Source organism: Dermacentor albipictus, chromosome 9 (assembly GCF_038994185.2).
Source record: "Dermacentor albipictus isolate Rhodes 1998 colony chromosome 9, USDA_Dalb.pri_finalv2, whole genome shotgun sequence".
Lineage (NCBI taxonomy): Eukaryota > Metazoa > Arthropoda > Arachnida > Ixodida > Ixodidae > Dermacentor > Dermacentor albipictus.
Genome location: NC_091829.1, coordinates 4,535,945 through 4,551,846, shown reverse-complemented (window position 1 = coordinate 4,551,846; position 15,902 = coordinate 4,535,945). Strand labels below are relative to the sequence as shown.

General features: G+C 46.7%; 1 protein-coding gene across 1 annotated transcript in view; it reads right to left on the bottom strand.

Annotated features, from left to right (window-relative positions):
• The window catches only part of alpha-PheRS (phenylalanine--tRNA ligase alpha subunit), an 86,335-nt gene that overhangs the window by 24,949 nt on the left and 45,484 nt on the right, over window positions 1-15,902 (bottom strand). The window contains exon 4 of the mRNA XM_065437319.2: window positions 11,438-11,591. Coding sequence (XP_065293391.1) covers window positions 11,438-11,591 — 154 coding nt within the window. The remainder of the gene's footprint in view (window positions 1-11,437; window positions 11,592-15,902) is intronic.

Sequence of the window (15,902 nt, the reverse complement as noted above, 5' to 3'; positions counted from 1 at the left end):
CAGATCAAAAAAAAAAAAACCCTGTTGATAAAATTTCATAAACAGGCCTGGAGTGCAGCCTGACCCCGGTGACCAGAACCGGTAAACACACTCTCTCACCAGTGCAGGATTGGCCACCCTGGTGCAGTACTTGGCCACAACCTCCTATATGATTACAACAATTAAACCCCGGCCCTCAATCCCCAGCAGCATTACCGACCACAGTGGCAACTGACCAGAAGCAACCGACCACGGCGGCGGTCAGACCTGTGTACAGTGTTCTAGAAGGAGGTAGTGTGCTTACATGGTGGCGGCGCTTGATGCACTTCGTGTCGCCGCCGACAGGTGGCGCGGTTCGCAGCGTCACCTGAAACTCGCTGCCATGTTGGAGTAGAACAGGTACCACGCATTGCTGCAGTTCCCGAAAGAAATGCAACACTCACGATGTGCAATGCGCGATACTTGTTCTGGTGCGTCTTATCAGTGTAGAGAGAAAAGAATTACCGCCGCTGTGGCTGATCTATGGAGCGTAGGCGATGTTTTGTACCGGAAGCGCGGATGAACGCGCCTGGCTATTAACGCATATACAGGGCGCGAAGCAACGGACGATCCTCTTTTATTTCCTGCTATTAAAATGTGCAATGTGGTTTCGCTAATGCAGCAGTCATATTGGACAGAATTTTAGCATTGCCTTTTTTTTTCGTAATCGCTGGCCGGCAGCGGGAATGCGCGCTACAAAGCCATTTTTTTCCACGACACTTAACATTAGATAATCGCTTTTTCAAGTGAAGCTCATGATTTAAATGCATGACATCGTTCGCACTGTTAACACGACACAGCATATAGAAAGGAAATATAAAATCCAGGTACACTTATGCAATGTTTATTTACAAAGAAAAGAGGAAGGAATGTGGACCAGAAAAATCAGGCTCAAGAAGGCTGAACGTTTATAAGTGGAGATGTTTACAAATCGATATAAACATGCACCTGCAGACTCGCCTCAGGAAGTTTTCGCGATCTTCCTGTGCAAGACTGTTTTCCTTCTCTCGTGTTTTTCCGAGTTAATGCCCTTTGTAAAAAAATGGAGCCGCGTTGTAATATAAAAGCTTATTACATTTTTGGTGAGTTCGGCTGAATGCTCACTGCAACCAATTTTGTGCGAGCACTTTGCTTTCACCAGACTAAGCACCTCCAAGATGCTATCAGCATGTAGTTGTTTTTTGCTGAAGCATTCAGTAAACATGCCTTCAAGCATTTTTACAAACGAAAAAAGTGTTCCACGTGGGTAGAGAAGCCCGCCTCTATCCCTGTGCAGTGTCAACGCAGTAAGCCCAGGATTCTCATCTTCGGACGACACGGTTAGCGCATTCATGCAATCCTGGCAGTTGGTTTTCATTACGCACTTTCGTGCGACATATCCGAGAGTCGCTCCTCTCTATGTGCTGGTCGTGATCGACCAAAGACAACACTAGTTCGGCGCGTGGTAAATTCCCCGAAACAATGAGAGCATCTACCTGGTCCCACAAGTTGTTGCTGGGAGAGCAACTTGCGCTGCTCTGCTGTGTGTTTAGCAAGGCAGCTACCGCACATGGATCCGCATTACCATATCTCACGGTTTTCACTAAACTGTAAAAAGACATGCAGTTCATCGTAATGAGAAATTGGGTGGGCGTCGGATGATCATTACAGCCCGAGGCTTGTCTGACAATCGCAAACAAATTCTCAATCGGGTCCTGACTAAGCCGGGATGTCATAAAATACGAATAACCTACATTTGTTAGGTACGAAAGAAGCTCAAGAGTGCTTGAGATTGTGACACGCAGCCCAGTCGCTGTCACAATCCAGTCCAGTCAGCCCAGTCACATACTGCACATTGAGCCAAGCACCAAGCACAGCACAGGCACAGAGAGATATTGCCACGCATACAACGCCGGCGGTATTTGCAGTCGAGCGCCGACAACGCCGAACCAACCGAGCTGTACCGAGCGCACCAGCGCAACCGCAACACGAGGCAAGAGAAGTTTTTCAGGTGAAACATGCGTCAGCGCCCCTGGCGGGCATGCGGGTAGTCGACACTGAGTGCGCCGCGGCGGAGCGGCGCAGGGATACGACAGTGAGCGCACTGCCCCCTTCTAGAACACTGTAGACCTGTGACACAAAAGAGGGTGCTAAGAATCTCTGAATCCGGACAGACCGCCATTGGAAATTGCACTACAGTGGGCGTAGCCAGGCTGATGATAATGATGATGGTGTATAAGAACGTCTGAAATTTCGGAGACAAGAATTCCTTACCGTCCAACTTTCCATGCTTTTGGCAATGATCGCAGGTCCAAAACGGCATTCATCAAAGCCCCCACTGTCTCCACCTTGATTGCCTCGCCGCCGCGAACCGACACTCTTGCACGCAGATCCGCTGCCAGCCGTAGCTACCACAGCAGCAACGCTAGGCCTAGCTGCTTCAACGTTCGCAGGTAAGCTTCTTGCCATTGGGTGCCGTGTTTTTAATTGAAAGAATCCACCATCATCAGCAATGGCACCGACTCCGCCTTTGCAATTTTCGCCATTGGCTTTGAATTTCTGAAGGCACAAGTTGCATAACGGCAGTGCCCGAAAGTCAGCTTCGCCTCAATATATCAGTGTTACGCGGTGAAACATACACAATAGTATTGCGGTGAAGCATACCAAAAGTGGGAAGGACAATTGTCACTGGACACGGTATGTATTACTTAATTATACACGCGTGCACCTGCAGTCTCCTGTCACAGTATGAGCACCAATATGCCTAATAAGTGTACTGGGAGGCGGTCAGAGCTTTTTCGGATGTGCCTGTGGCGATATGAGCCCTTAGCGGCAGTAAAAGGCATGCATTGTGGAGTTCTCACCCGTGCTCTTGGGACAAGGAACAACAACACAGTAGTGCAAACAATCACAAGGGAATTTATTGCACCTTTCATAGACTAATGCCTTGCTATCCGAGTTGCTATCCACAAGACATGCCGACTGGCGCGTGAAAAATCGCGGAAGTGCGACTCACCGTGACCGGATAACAAGCGAATATGTTCGCCCCATGCTGGACACCAACGCCTGGTCGTTTGCGCGTACGGTCACGCGAACGGTGGTGCGTTCGAACGATCGTGTTCATCCATTCCAGAGTAGGCCTCGCGAGATGGTCTCGCAGAAGCATGAATCGGCCGCACAGCTTGCCGACCCCGAGCCAAAGAGGAAGAGCCTTCTCCTTTTCGCGCCCAAGTAACCCCGTCGTTAGGTGGCGTTAGCAGAGCAACACTCGCGCCATCTCTCCTGCTACCATGCAAGCGTACCGACCACCGCAGTAAAGCCACGCAGCGAAGCCAGATTACAGGAGAAGGGAACTATGGAGAAAACATATCAGGAGGTACGATGCATGTTCCGACATGGCCGAAGTTCCATGGGGAAGCACCTCCTTGAGACCTGTGCTCGACACCTAGAGGAGGTGCCTCGCCACCGAACTTGGAACATCTGATAAAGGTTGATGCTTCCCCACCAACCTTTACCAGATGCAGGCCACAGCACATCCATAACAAAGTGAAGATGTTTATGGCAACAGGGTTGGCGACGATAGCTCAGTGCACATTGATCGCTATGTTTTTTACTGCAGCTAGCACCACGCTTTTGTGCATTTTCTGCACACCTGTAGCAAAGCTAGAATCATTGGTAGATCGATCTCTGCACTTTCTGAAGTGGAAGGTTTTAGCGTCATAGCGTGACATTGGCCACACCGCAAGTCAAGATGGTGCAGTTAGCTTCTATACATGATGAAAAGTGATCATAGTATACACTAACCTACAGGCCAGGGTGACTACCAAGTTGACATTTCCAAATTCCCTGAGTTTTCCAGGTTTTCCCTGAGTGCCGTTGCAAAATTTCCTGAGTGACCCAAAACTATGTTTTATGTCAAGATGGGCTGACACCATGTCGCCCGGTGCTGTCACTCTCTAGTAAGCATGTGAAAAAAAATTTTAACCACATCATACACTATGCCCCCCCCCCCCCCCCCCGAGAATGCCAACACTCTAGTGCCCACAGTGCTAAGCACGGAGCACTTTTTTTGTTTTTTCTTCACAGTCAAAAACAACTTGAAATGCAGAAAAATACTGATAAGCTTTACATTAAAGGGCATAAATTTCATAACACTGCAAACAACATTCTTTTAGAAATGTTCATGGAACAGCCGTTATCAACAGAATGCTCCAATTTCAAACAGCATTTTCTAAATCAAGATAACCATCCATGAATTCTTATACAGTAAGCAGGGTGTCTACCAAGTTGACATTTCCAAATTCCCTGAGCTTTCCAGGTTTTTCCGAACTGTCTTTGCAAAATTCCTTGGGTGACACAGAACTATGTTTTATGTCAAGACGGGCTGAAACCATGTCACTCAATATTGTCACTCTCTAGTAAGCATGTGAAAAAACAATTAAAGAAGTATGACTAAGTCCAGTTTGAATACTAAGGAGTAGTGCTTATGTTATTCAAAAAGAGAATAGAAAGGAGGCGTTAGTAAAACCCACAGCAAATAAAATATCTTAGAAAAAAATTGCAAAAGGAGTCGGACATTCTCAAATACGAATAAAAAGGAGATGCATACAGAAGCAAATATTCTCGAATATGAGCTATTTCTATCAACTGACAGCAAACTCAGTGGTATGAGGCCCGAACTTTGTCACAATTGAGATTTTCTCTCAACAGCTCGTAAGTCAACCTCAACTGTCCTGACATACTGTCAGCCCGCACACGATGCCTCAGTGTTTTGTTTCACTGCTTCAAAGAGTTGATTTCGGTTTGGATGAGGGACACCTGCATCTCGGCATCAGCCAATACTTTGTTTTTTGAGCTCAAGCTCCTGCAAAACGGCGGCAGCATGTTTCCTTTCCCGCTCATTCCTCAATGCGACGGTCATTTTTGTTCTCGTCCTCCTTCCGTCCCTCGTTCGCTCCACGGACCACTTGAAGCATCTTCTTGGTCAGTTGCACAGTCCACGTCTGATTTTTCAAACTCCCTAGGAGCCGCGAAAACGTCCAAAAAATCAGCCAGTTGGAAAAACTAAATGCATGTCATTTCTGCTCTTAAAGGCTCAAACCGCCTAAGGCACATTCAAAAACGCTCAGAAGGCCTGTCGGTACACGTATTAGGCACATCGGTGCTTGTACTGCGACAGGAGATAACAGGCACATGCGCGTATAATTAAGGAATACATACTGTGTCCTGAGGCAATAGCCCATTCCCACGCTTGTTATGCTTCACTGCAATATTTTTGCGTATGCTTCACCAAGTAACAATTCTGTAAGGAGTCGAAGCTGACTTTCGGAAACAGGCATTATGCAACGCACCGTGCTTTCCAAGCTTCTAAGCTAATCGCGAGGACCACAAAGTGTTAGATATGGCGCCGTTTCCTGAGGCTACTTCAAGTTCCCCAAACCACTTCAAATCGCAGCACAGCTAATTGAGGAATGCAGAAGCAGGAAAGCACATTCCAGAGGAGCGCACGAGCCAACAAGTTCACGTGCCAACAAGGTCGTACGCCGCCAGGATTAGAAGGGGTCCTCGGACAATAGAGCCCAATCGTCCGCCTTCGCCTTTGAAGAAGACATTTGCTACCGCTGCGCGGCCGTAGCACCGGGAGCAGGTGGGTCCTAGGACAATGGAGCATGAGCACCCCACCTCCCCTTCTCCTCCTGGGAAGAAGCGCATTGCCAGTCTGCGAGGCAAGACCGCAGGGGGATCAAGTGATCAAGCAAGGGGGCCCAAGCGGCGACTCTCTTCGCCGGGTATGACACCATCGCATGGGCGCCTACCATTGGCTGAAAGTGGCGTCATCTGAGCGGACTCTCCCATTGGTTGAACATGACGTGACTTCCAGTGCTCGAAGGGTTTATAAGAAGCCTTCCAGAGAGACCTGAGCATTCTGGGGCATTCCCTGATGCCCGCATTCCCTGATTCACCTCTCTCGAACTTCTTGCCGTGGGCCGCAGCGTCCGAGTTGCTGCCGGCCCCTAATGACAGTACCACTGTTCATTGACGTTTCACCTCCCTGTATATAATGTAAAATAAATACTCCCAAGTTTGCATTTTCATCCCGGAGTCCGTCCCCAACCCCTACAAAAGGCAGAGTCAGTGCCATTTCTGACAGCAGCGAATTCTTTCAATGAAAAACACTGCACCCAATGGCAAGAAGCTTAACAGCGAATGTCGAAGCAGCTAGGTCTAGCATTGCCGCAGTGGTGGCTATGGTTGCCAGCAAATCTGCGTACGAGAGCGTTGGTTCGAGGCGGCGAGGTAATCAAAACGGTAGGGGTGGTGTCTTTGATTAATGCCGTTTTGGACCTGCAGTCACGGCAAGAAGTTTGGACGGCGAAGGGTTGTTGTCCCCGAAATTTTAGACGTTCTGATACATTGACTCTATGGGGTACATGGTGGTGCCGCAAAGCTGTCCAAACTTTCGGGCATCTGGAAAGTCGGTCATTCACTGTGCACTGGCAACTCCTCCAGCCGACGACAGGGCGTCAAAGACAATTCATTATGATTCCTGTCTGTTACTCAAGCCAGTGCTACCGCAACTTTTGACACTTTCAATAAAATTACAGCTAATTTTCCCTGATAGAGGCACAAATTCCCCGAGTTTTCCCCGAGTTTTTCCAGTCTAGTCAAAATCCCTGAGAATTCCCGGTTTTCCCGGTTGGTAGACACACTTCAGGCATACAACTAGCCACTACAGCTCTTAACTTGTGGCACTTCACTTGGGTGAGCCCGTCACAGCACACTGCCTGCTATGGGTGTGTCTTAGCCAATGCACACTGTGAAGCATATGTCTTTCAGGGCTACAGACCTCAGTTGTTATAAAAAATTACTGAATTTTTCTAATAGGAACTCGTGCCCACCAGAAAGCCACATATGACAGCTTGCTGTAGTACTCATTGAAGAGCAAAACAAGATGTAATTTAAGTATCGCCAATGGAAGCCCCATAAGGCTTGCCTTTTATTTACCGATTTTCTTCTTTTCTTATACTCTATCTTTCTTTGCTCTGCCAAAGACAAGCGTCAATGTTTTGGTGCTGGCTACGGAGCCAACTTGTGAGCAAATGTGCATGGAGGTCACACAAACTGCCACAGGAAACCTGTATGTCACATGAGACAGCTTCGTTGTAGTACAGCAACACTTTAACTCTTTTGCTATACTGCCAATCCAACATCAATCAATTTTATCCAAACATTCCAATTCGAATTTTTGAGCACCTGCATGGTTTGAAGCATGTAGCCACCACCTATGCGGTAGTTTCAGAAACACAAAACCAGGATCAGTTTTGGGTTGCTCTTTCTGCACAGCTTCGATTTATCAGCTCAGCGCAAAGCTCAGAGTCGTTAAGTGCTCACATGTAATGTGACGTCATCATCGCACGCTAACATTCCTAAAAGGCGTCACACTTCTCACATGTCGGGCACGTCTACAGTGTATTTTTCGGAAGGAAGCAGCAGTAATGAGCTTGAAGATATCGCAAATTCATCGCATTTCAGCACCGATGATGAGGACGCATCCAATCAAGCCAGCACGTCCAACAGGTAAGCTTCGGGAGTATGCACTGCACACATTTTTGGCTTTTGTAAGTGGCTATGAAGGAAGGAGTGTGTACTCACAGTTATAATTACATGGACCTGCTCTCTTGCCAGCAGCTGTAAAATGCCTGCAGTTTTTTCAAGGCAAGAGAGAACCGGGGGCTGACCTCAATGTGGCACTGTACAGTAGCGCAAAACGCTTCGAGCAGGATTTGGATTTCTTCCAGCTCTTTTTTACTGCAGAGTTCATCAACATGATTTGTGAGAATACCAACAAATATGCTTGGGTCCACATCTTGGGAGAGGCAAACATACGCTGAAAAGGATGGCTCATGGAAAAATAGCAGTCTCCATGAAATGATGCAGTGCGTAGTTATTCTCATTGACATGAGCAATGTGCATTTGCCTCACCTGCATCTCTACTGGAATACATTAGTGCTATTTTCTGGGCTCGTTCCACCTAAGATTATGCCCAGAAGCAGGTTCTTTGCATTCCTGGCTTTTGTGAGCGTCATGGACCATGAGAAGACTGACCCCACCAGTGATGGCAAGCTGCTCAGAATTGCATTTCTACTTCAACACATCAACCACGTGCCTTTGCAGCTTTTCCAGCCATACCGTCAGTGGTTTATTGATGAAAGGATGATAAATTCCACAGGCTGACCTGTAATTTGTCAATATTTGCATGATAAGGTTGTCAAATGGGTTTATAAGCTCTAGGCCCTTACAGGCTCGAGTACCGGCAACACTGTTCAATTCAATGTTTACACCTAACAACATTTTGATGTTGTGACCTGTCTTTGTGAAGCATATTTAAATCAAAGATACATCATATTTCTAGAGAACGTTTACATGGCTGCCTCTCTCTTACACCTTCTTGAGCGAAAAACCCTTTCGTGTGAAACAACACGAAAAGGTTATTGTGGGTTCCCTTCCTAATTCAAATACTTCAATAGGGGGAAAAAAGCAAGATGAGGAGACACTCGCTGGCTGCTATGTCAAGATGTTATTACATGCAATGGAAAGACAGGCGAGTGGTCAATATGATGGGCACTACCCTTACTGCCGATAGTTATGTGCCTGCAACGTGCAAAGAGAAGGGAGGAAACTAATGGGCAGAGGTCCCCATGAGTAGGCCACTTTTGATTGAAAAGTATAAATCAGGCATGCTTAGCATGGATACGTCTGACCAGCTGATTGTGTCGTACAACGTGCTGATGAAGTGTGTTAGATGGCGGAAGACTTTGTTCTTCGACTGCACTGATATTGCAGTTGTCAAACATTTTATTTTTTTTCTAGGCACACAGGGAACAGCACCCTGAGATAGAGGAGCTGTCAAAAAAGTCCATCTGTTGCCAGCTGGCCTTCAAAACTGTCAGCCAGATGCTTGGAATGGGTGACACCCTCCTCTCCACCCGCTCAGGAGACAGAGGACAAGTCTTAAGTGCAAACTCTGCTATGAGAGACAGCATGTGGAGCAGAAGATGGAAGTCACTTACGAACTTTCTGGTGTACACTAGTGTTTCATTCCAACAAAGGACTGCTTCGGGGAATGACATGCCAAGCTCTGAGGCTAACTTTTTTTTGTTGAGGAAGAAACTGTATTTTACAAAGCTTCCTACAATGTGCAGTACCTTCTTGTAGCACAATAGGCTACAAAACGCATATTCTGACATGTTTTACTGTCATTACTTTTTTTTAGGTATCACTCATACCCATGCCACATGGGTACAAAAAATGGCATTCAGTAGTTAAGGCCTTAAGTTTCTGAATGACATTTTTTTTCGGCGAAGCTGCCACATGTCCAAATTTAATGACACATGACCCGATGATGTCGATGACAGCGTCTTCTGAAGTGAGCAATGTTAGGGTATGAATTTAAAAATAAATATGCATTCACAAGTTTAAACTGTCGTAATAAACAGTGAAATAAAAGACTAAGCGTACTATGGCATGGTAGCTTGAGTTTCTTGCTGTATTTTAGAATCAACCATAGCAACTGTGGCCAATGTATGTCAAATCCGAAGCCCAGAAACAAAATGGCGCCAGCCGCAGCGAGACCGTCACAACGCCAAGCTGAAGAAGTTCGTCTTATCACGCAGAGTCCGTAAACACAAAAACTGCATGTGAACGGCCTGCACGCGATGAAAGGCTACCATGCACAAATGCAACCCATCCCCACCCAACTGTCGTCTGCTTCACAGGTAGCCAACCTTTTGCGCACCTTCGCTAGCTGCAACAATCCTTGTGTTCGCACAGATTGTTTACTATAAATCAGAAGGTTTCTTCTCGTAAAAGTGCTAATTATACTTCAAAGTTGTGTACAAATGTTTTCTTACAGGTATAAACGTTTCAAATACTTTACTTACACTGAGAAAGGCGTACTCTTGACGCCATGGCTTGCAAAGCTGAAAAATGCGTAATGCATTTTTCAGTCGAATGAGTTCTGGTGAACGCATTAAATAACGAATGGCATTAAGGCAAATGCCATTTGATTCGCTCATGTGGCACCACGCAAATGGCATTAAATAATAAAGCATTCGGAAGTTAATGCCATTTTCTGTGCCCAGGTGGCACGGGTATCAGTTTTTGATAATGAAGTTGTGCTTGCTACACAAAGTCCGATGCTCTAAAATTCTTTTGTTGCAACATGTAATAAATATGTGCATGGTACTTAAGCTATTCAAAAGACAATTTCCTTAGCTACATTTTCATATCCTGCAACGCAACGAGGGCCTTTATATTCGCCCCCCAAATAATTTTCTTGCACCCTGTAAAAACAGCCACTTTTTCCCGTGGTAATGAAAGTTCATCCTTTGGATGCCCATGTTTTCTTTTCTGAAGTACAAGCAATTCAATTTCTGACAAAGTAACAAATTACCAGGCTTTAAATTCAAATGCTATTTAGTGGTTATATGTCACAGAACATTTTACACTTAAGTCTGAAAACGTAAAAACAATAAAGACATGCTAATTAAGGATTTTATATAGGATAACTAGTGTTCCTCAGGCGACATGGCCTCTTGCATGCTGTTGTCATTTACTGAGGACACTTCGTAATCAACACTGAAGCTGTCTGAAGAACTTCTTGACATTCTGCAATGTTCTACGTTTTTGAATTTCTTGCATCATTAAAAAAACATGCAGGCTTTCGGCACTGGTTCGCCATGTCAGAAAACGGCAGACAGAGAGGAGAGATAATTTATTTGAAAGAAGGCAGAGAGGTCGGCCTGAGCTAACGCTCTCTACCCTGCTCAACACTCAAGTAACTCCAACAGCCCATAAGCTTTGTCATGCCATCTGATGTACGAAAATTCACACAGAATCTCCTCTGGAAGTTGTCTAAGTATGCATAAGCATTGTGCCACTTGCTCGTTTCCACACAGCACAGAGTCATTATCAATATTATGAAACGTGACCCGACTAGCATAAATGATAGCGCTGCAACGACACATGCTGTGGCCGGCGGCACAATTGAATTGATGATGTAAGCAGACTACTGCAGGTGACAGCGCCAAGTGTGATCACGTTCCCACAATTATAAGCTGCTATCGCTATCTAGCGGCTTATCCATCCACATTAAACCATTATCAACTGTGATCAACCGTACTCTGGTGGCAGCTGCGCATGGGGCGGCCACACGGGGTTGTATTCTCACCACTTAGTTTGCTTTGAAGTGAGAGGCAGCACAAAGGTGAATTCACTCGCTGCTGAGGGCCCTATCTAGAGATGACGTCTCATGTGACGGATGGATGGGTTTCCTCGTTGGGTGAGCATAGAAATGCTTACGCATTTAAAAAGAAAACAGTGGCGGCCAGACAAATGTATACTTGGGCATGGCACTTGAAGCAGCCAGATTAATACGCACCCTTCAGGAAGAAGGTGTCGTGGGCATCTCTTGCTGGATGCTGCTGTGGCTGGAAGAGGGCATCAAAGTTCCAGAAGGCATTCTCCACATAGCGCGCTGTCGACATCTCTGTAAAACCCATCTCCAAGAAGACCTGACGCACCTCGCAGCGCACCTGCACATACACATGGGCTGCATTTTAAGCTCCCACAACAGCTCTGCTTGAAGAAGCTGTTTGCAGTGTGGCTGCGTGGCAAAACAACTTGCACCATCTCTGCATGCTAGACTAACGCAAAATTGCACCTCTGCTAAATTTCTGCAACTCTTATTTTGCTGTAGCACAAGCTGAACGACAAGGACAACATAAAGGCACATTTGACACACACAGCCCTGTGTGTGTCAAATGTTCGTTTCTGTTGTCCTTGTCGTTCAGCTTGCACTACAAATAAATAAGATATGCCATACCAACAAACCCCTATAGCTATCCTTCTGCAACTCCTTCACCGACCACAGTAACTTGGTAGTTATGTGATCCTACTGCAGAACACAAGGCCTCGAGTTCTCAGTCACTGTAGCTGCATACAAATGACCATGGAATGCAAAAGCATCTGTGTACTTATTTTGGTGCACATTAACCGCTTAAGTGCTTTGGACAAGCCCAGCTTGTCAACGGCATGCTGGTAAGCTCCATGGCAATATTTCAGTATTCAAAATAATTTTGAGAGAGAGCATCATTTGGGTCGTTTTTTCTACTATATAGATGGCAGCATTTTTTCATCACTCAAAGGATGCATTTATTCAGTCATTTTTGAGGCAGCGGTTGTGGCAACTAGAGCCTGTGCTGATTGCTTCCTATTTGCTCTGCAGTTGTCTGGATGCACCTGCTCTCAAGGCACGTGTGCGATGCAGCAACTGTCAAGTTCGACAGCCATAGCAGTGGCTATGACTGTGACGTCAGCATCCGGAAGAGGGTGCTTGCTAGCTTGACATCACCAACGAGGATTGAAAAGGGCGCTGCCCTGAGACCTGCATCATTTTTGGGGCACCAGTTGCAGCAACTACAGCCTGTGCTGATTGCTTCCTACTTGCTCTGCAGTTATCTGGATGCAGCTGTCCTAAAGGCATGTATGCGGGACAGCAACTGTCAAGTCCAACAGCCATAGCAGTGGCTACAACTGTGATGTCAGCATCCAGAAGAGAGCGCTTGCTAGCTTGACGTCACCAACGAGGATTGAAAAGGACGCTGCCCTGAGACCTGCATCATTTTTTTAGGCAGCGGTTGCGGCAACTAGAGCCTGTGCTAATTGCTTCCTCCTTGTTCTGCAGGTTGGCGTCTTTGTTTTCTACACGCGACTGTATATTCCTTCTTACTACAACTGATGCCTCATAGTATGTGTTCCTCTTTTTTGTGTGTGTATTTGCTATCTTTGCTGACCATGCCATCCAATGCAGAGCTGGTGAAAAAATGGCTGTGGCTTAGGTAAGGTTAAGCCCAGGATGCGAAGCATACTAGCCTTTATTTTAGTTGTTGAACCACTGTTTAGCCTGGTGAACTGCTGTTGCTTGGCTATATTTGGTTCGGCTAGACGAAGAAACAACTCATGGGTTACTCTGCTTCGCCTTCAAGAGTGGAACGCGACAGCGTTCCTGTCGACCCGCGAAGGGGTGTAGTAAGACAATGGGCTACGGCGCAGCGACTACGCGTCCCGCATGGGACGCGGTGAGCCTCGAGCAACGCAGCGTTCGGCGCGGCAACGAAATGTGCGCCTGAGCAAGCGACGCACACCTGAGCCTTAGAAACAGCTCGTTTCTAAGGCAACACCGCATTCACTAGAGGCGCTTTTGTACCGCTTTGAAGCATCGTACTCGTGGCTCAGTGGTAGCGTCTCCGTCTCGCACTCCGGAGACCCTGGTTCGATTCCCACCCAGCCCATCTTGCAAGAGTTGGGCCAAAGCCACTTCTCCTCTGTCGTGACGTCACGGTGTCACGTGGTATTGAAGGCGACACCGCCGCGCCTGAGGAGCTGGGTTGAGCTCTCGTAATATGCTTCGCATAAAAAATTGAATTGCTTTGGTCATTGCTCCGCTGTAGTCTTGACACTCTCGCTAATGATTTAACAGTTAAATTAAAGAGATGATAGCTTTGGAAACCCTCAGGGAACATACGTCCCTAGGTGAGAGTGTGCGACTTCTGTGCAACAGTTTTGATTCTATCAAAGTGAAAAAGGATGAATTGACACTATCTAACAAGGAACTGGTTCCACTGTTTCTGCAAAACGAAGCACTAACCATAAGAGCTGCAGAACTTGAGCAGCATTCACGGCTAAATAATGTTTAAATTAAGGGCATACCAGTCAGTCAGGGAGAGGACTGTGCAGCCAATGTCAAGCGGATGGGTGAAGCAATTCGATGTCCTGTCACACCCAGCGACTTTAATGCAATTCGTCATGTCTAAACTAAATCAGATGAAAAGAACATTGTCGTGAGGTTTTGTTGCCAGGACAAGAAAAACTACTTTGTCCGTAAAGCATATAGGGCCCATCTGAACACTTCTGATGTTGCCTTCTCTGGTAGCTGTGATAGGGAAATTTTTGTGAATGATCACCTGTTTCCCGAGAACAACAGATTGTTTGCCAAGGCCCTTACACCTGTGCGGTTCTCCTCCGTGCTCATGGGACAAAGGAACAACAACACAGTAGTGCAAACAATCACAAGGGCATTTATTGCATCTTTCATAGATCAATGCCTGCTAGCCGAGTCGCTATCCACAAAACATGCCGATGGGCGCGCGACCAATCTAGAAGTCCGACTCACCGCGACCGGAAAACAAGCGAATATGTTCGCCCCATGCTGGATACCAACGCCTGGTCGTTCGCGTGTTCGGTCATGCCAACGGTGGCGCATTCGAAGGCGGCCACGCGAGACGGTCTCGCAGAAGCATGGGTCGGCGCACGCGCGGCACGGCACGTCCGTCCCGCTTGCTGTCCCAAATCCAAGAGAGAGCGCCTTGTCTTCCGGCGCCCAAGTAGCCCCTCCTGTCGGCGGCGTTAGCAGCGCAACGCTCGCGCCATCTCTCGCACTGTGCCCCAACCACATCGACCGCCGCAGGCATCACGCAGGCCACGCGGCGAAGCCGCACTACAGGAGGCGCGCTATGCGAGAAAAACATCAGGGGACGCGCGAGAGTCGCGCATCCCCACACACCGAAAAAGCACACAAATGGCAATTTCTGTGGACAGACAATTGAAAAATCGAGGTCTGCAAATCTAGTGATTGCAGGGTATATCCTACTGTCAAAGAAAGTGATCTAAGCATCTATACTTAGCCACTTCGTTCTTTGTTCATTTTTGTTCTGAACACTTTTTAACTTCTATCCTTTTATCATGGCCCTGCTATCTCCTGAAGAGGTGAAGCACATGCTAGCTGAAAGTAATTGTTCCCATGCTCATTTTAATGCACAAAGGCTACACAAAAATTCAGATGATAGTTTGCGTCTTTGAAACTTGGTTCTGCACATATAACAAGAACCTTTTCGGCCTGCCATCATACGAAGCTCAGTTACTGTCACTATTCGTCAGGTAGTTATGGTGGCTCAGCAATTGTTTCAGATACACCCGCTGACAAGATCTTTCTTCAGACATCATACATTGTGAATCTGCATGGATTGAATTAGATCATTCTTTTTTAATGACAATAACAACATTGTTCTGGGCTGAATTTACCGCTCTCCTCCCTTGAATGTTACGGATTCCATTTTAGGCCTCGACACCATTTTGCATATTATGTCATCTGAAAGCAAGTGTGTTCTCATAGTTGGAGACATCAACATTAACTTGCTTAATATTCAAAATACCATATACAGTCGAACCCGGCTATATCGAACTCACAAAAAAACGCCTATCAGTTCGATATAGAGCATAATTCGATATAAGCCTGCTAAATAATTGGATGTCATAAAAGCACATACCATTTATAAGATGACCTTATTGGTGAAACTAGCTTAGTTTCGCGCGAAGCAGTCCTACATTTTCTTCTGCTTGGGCAATTTTGCTGCCTGCGACGCACGCACTTTTCCACATTGTCTAAAGCGTCGGAGCAGCTGAGGCCGCAACCTTCCGCATTCGCACAGAAGCACAGACTAGTGCGAGTGCACCAATCACTTCGGAGGATGTGGGCCAAGGACCATCGTTGCTTTCCTCATTGTGCCCATTTTCACTTGTGCTCGGTACGATCTCGGCAATGTAGTTTTCGTTTTCAGGCTCTCCTGTGGTCGTGACACCGTCATTTGTGCTCACAAACTCGTCCACCGTTGATTCGTCAACAGCTGCCGGAAATTCTGACGGCTCGCTCCGAACTTCGGCAACATCGGCAACGGCTTCGTCGCATTCATCAGAATTTAATCATTGCCGAGCACGCGAAAGTCGGCACGGCTGAAGCAATTTTGGATGAACCACTCGCACACAGCCGTGCATATGCGTTGGGTGCC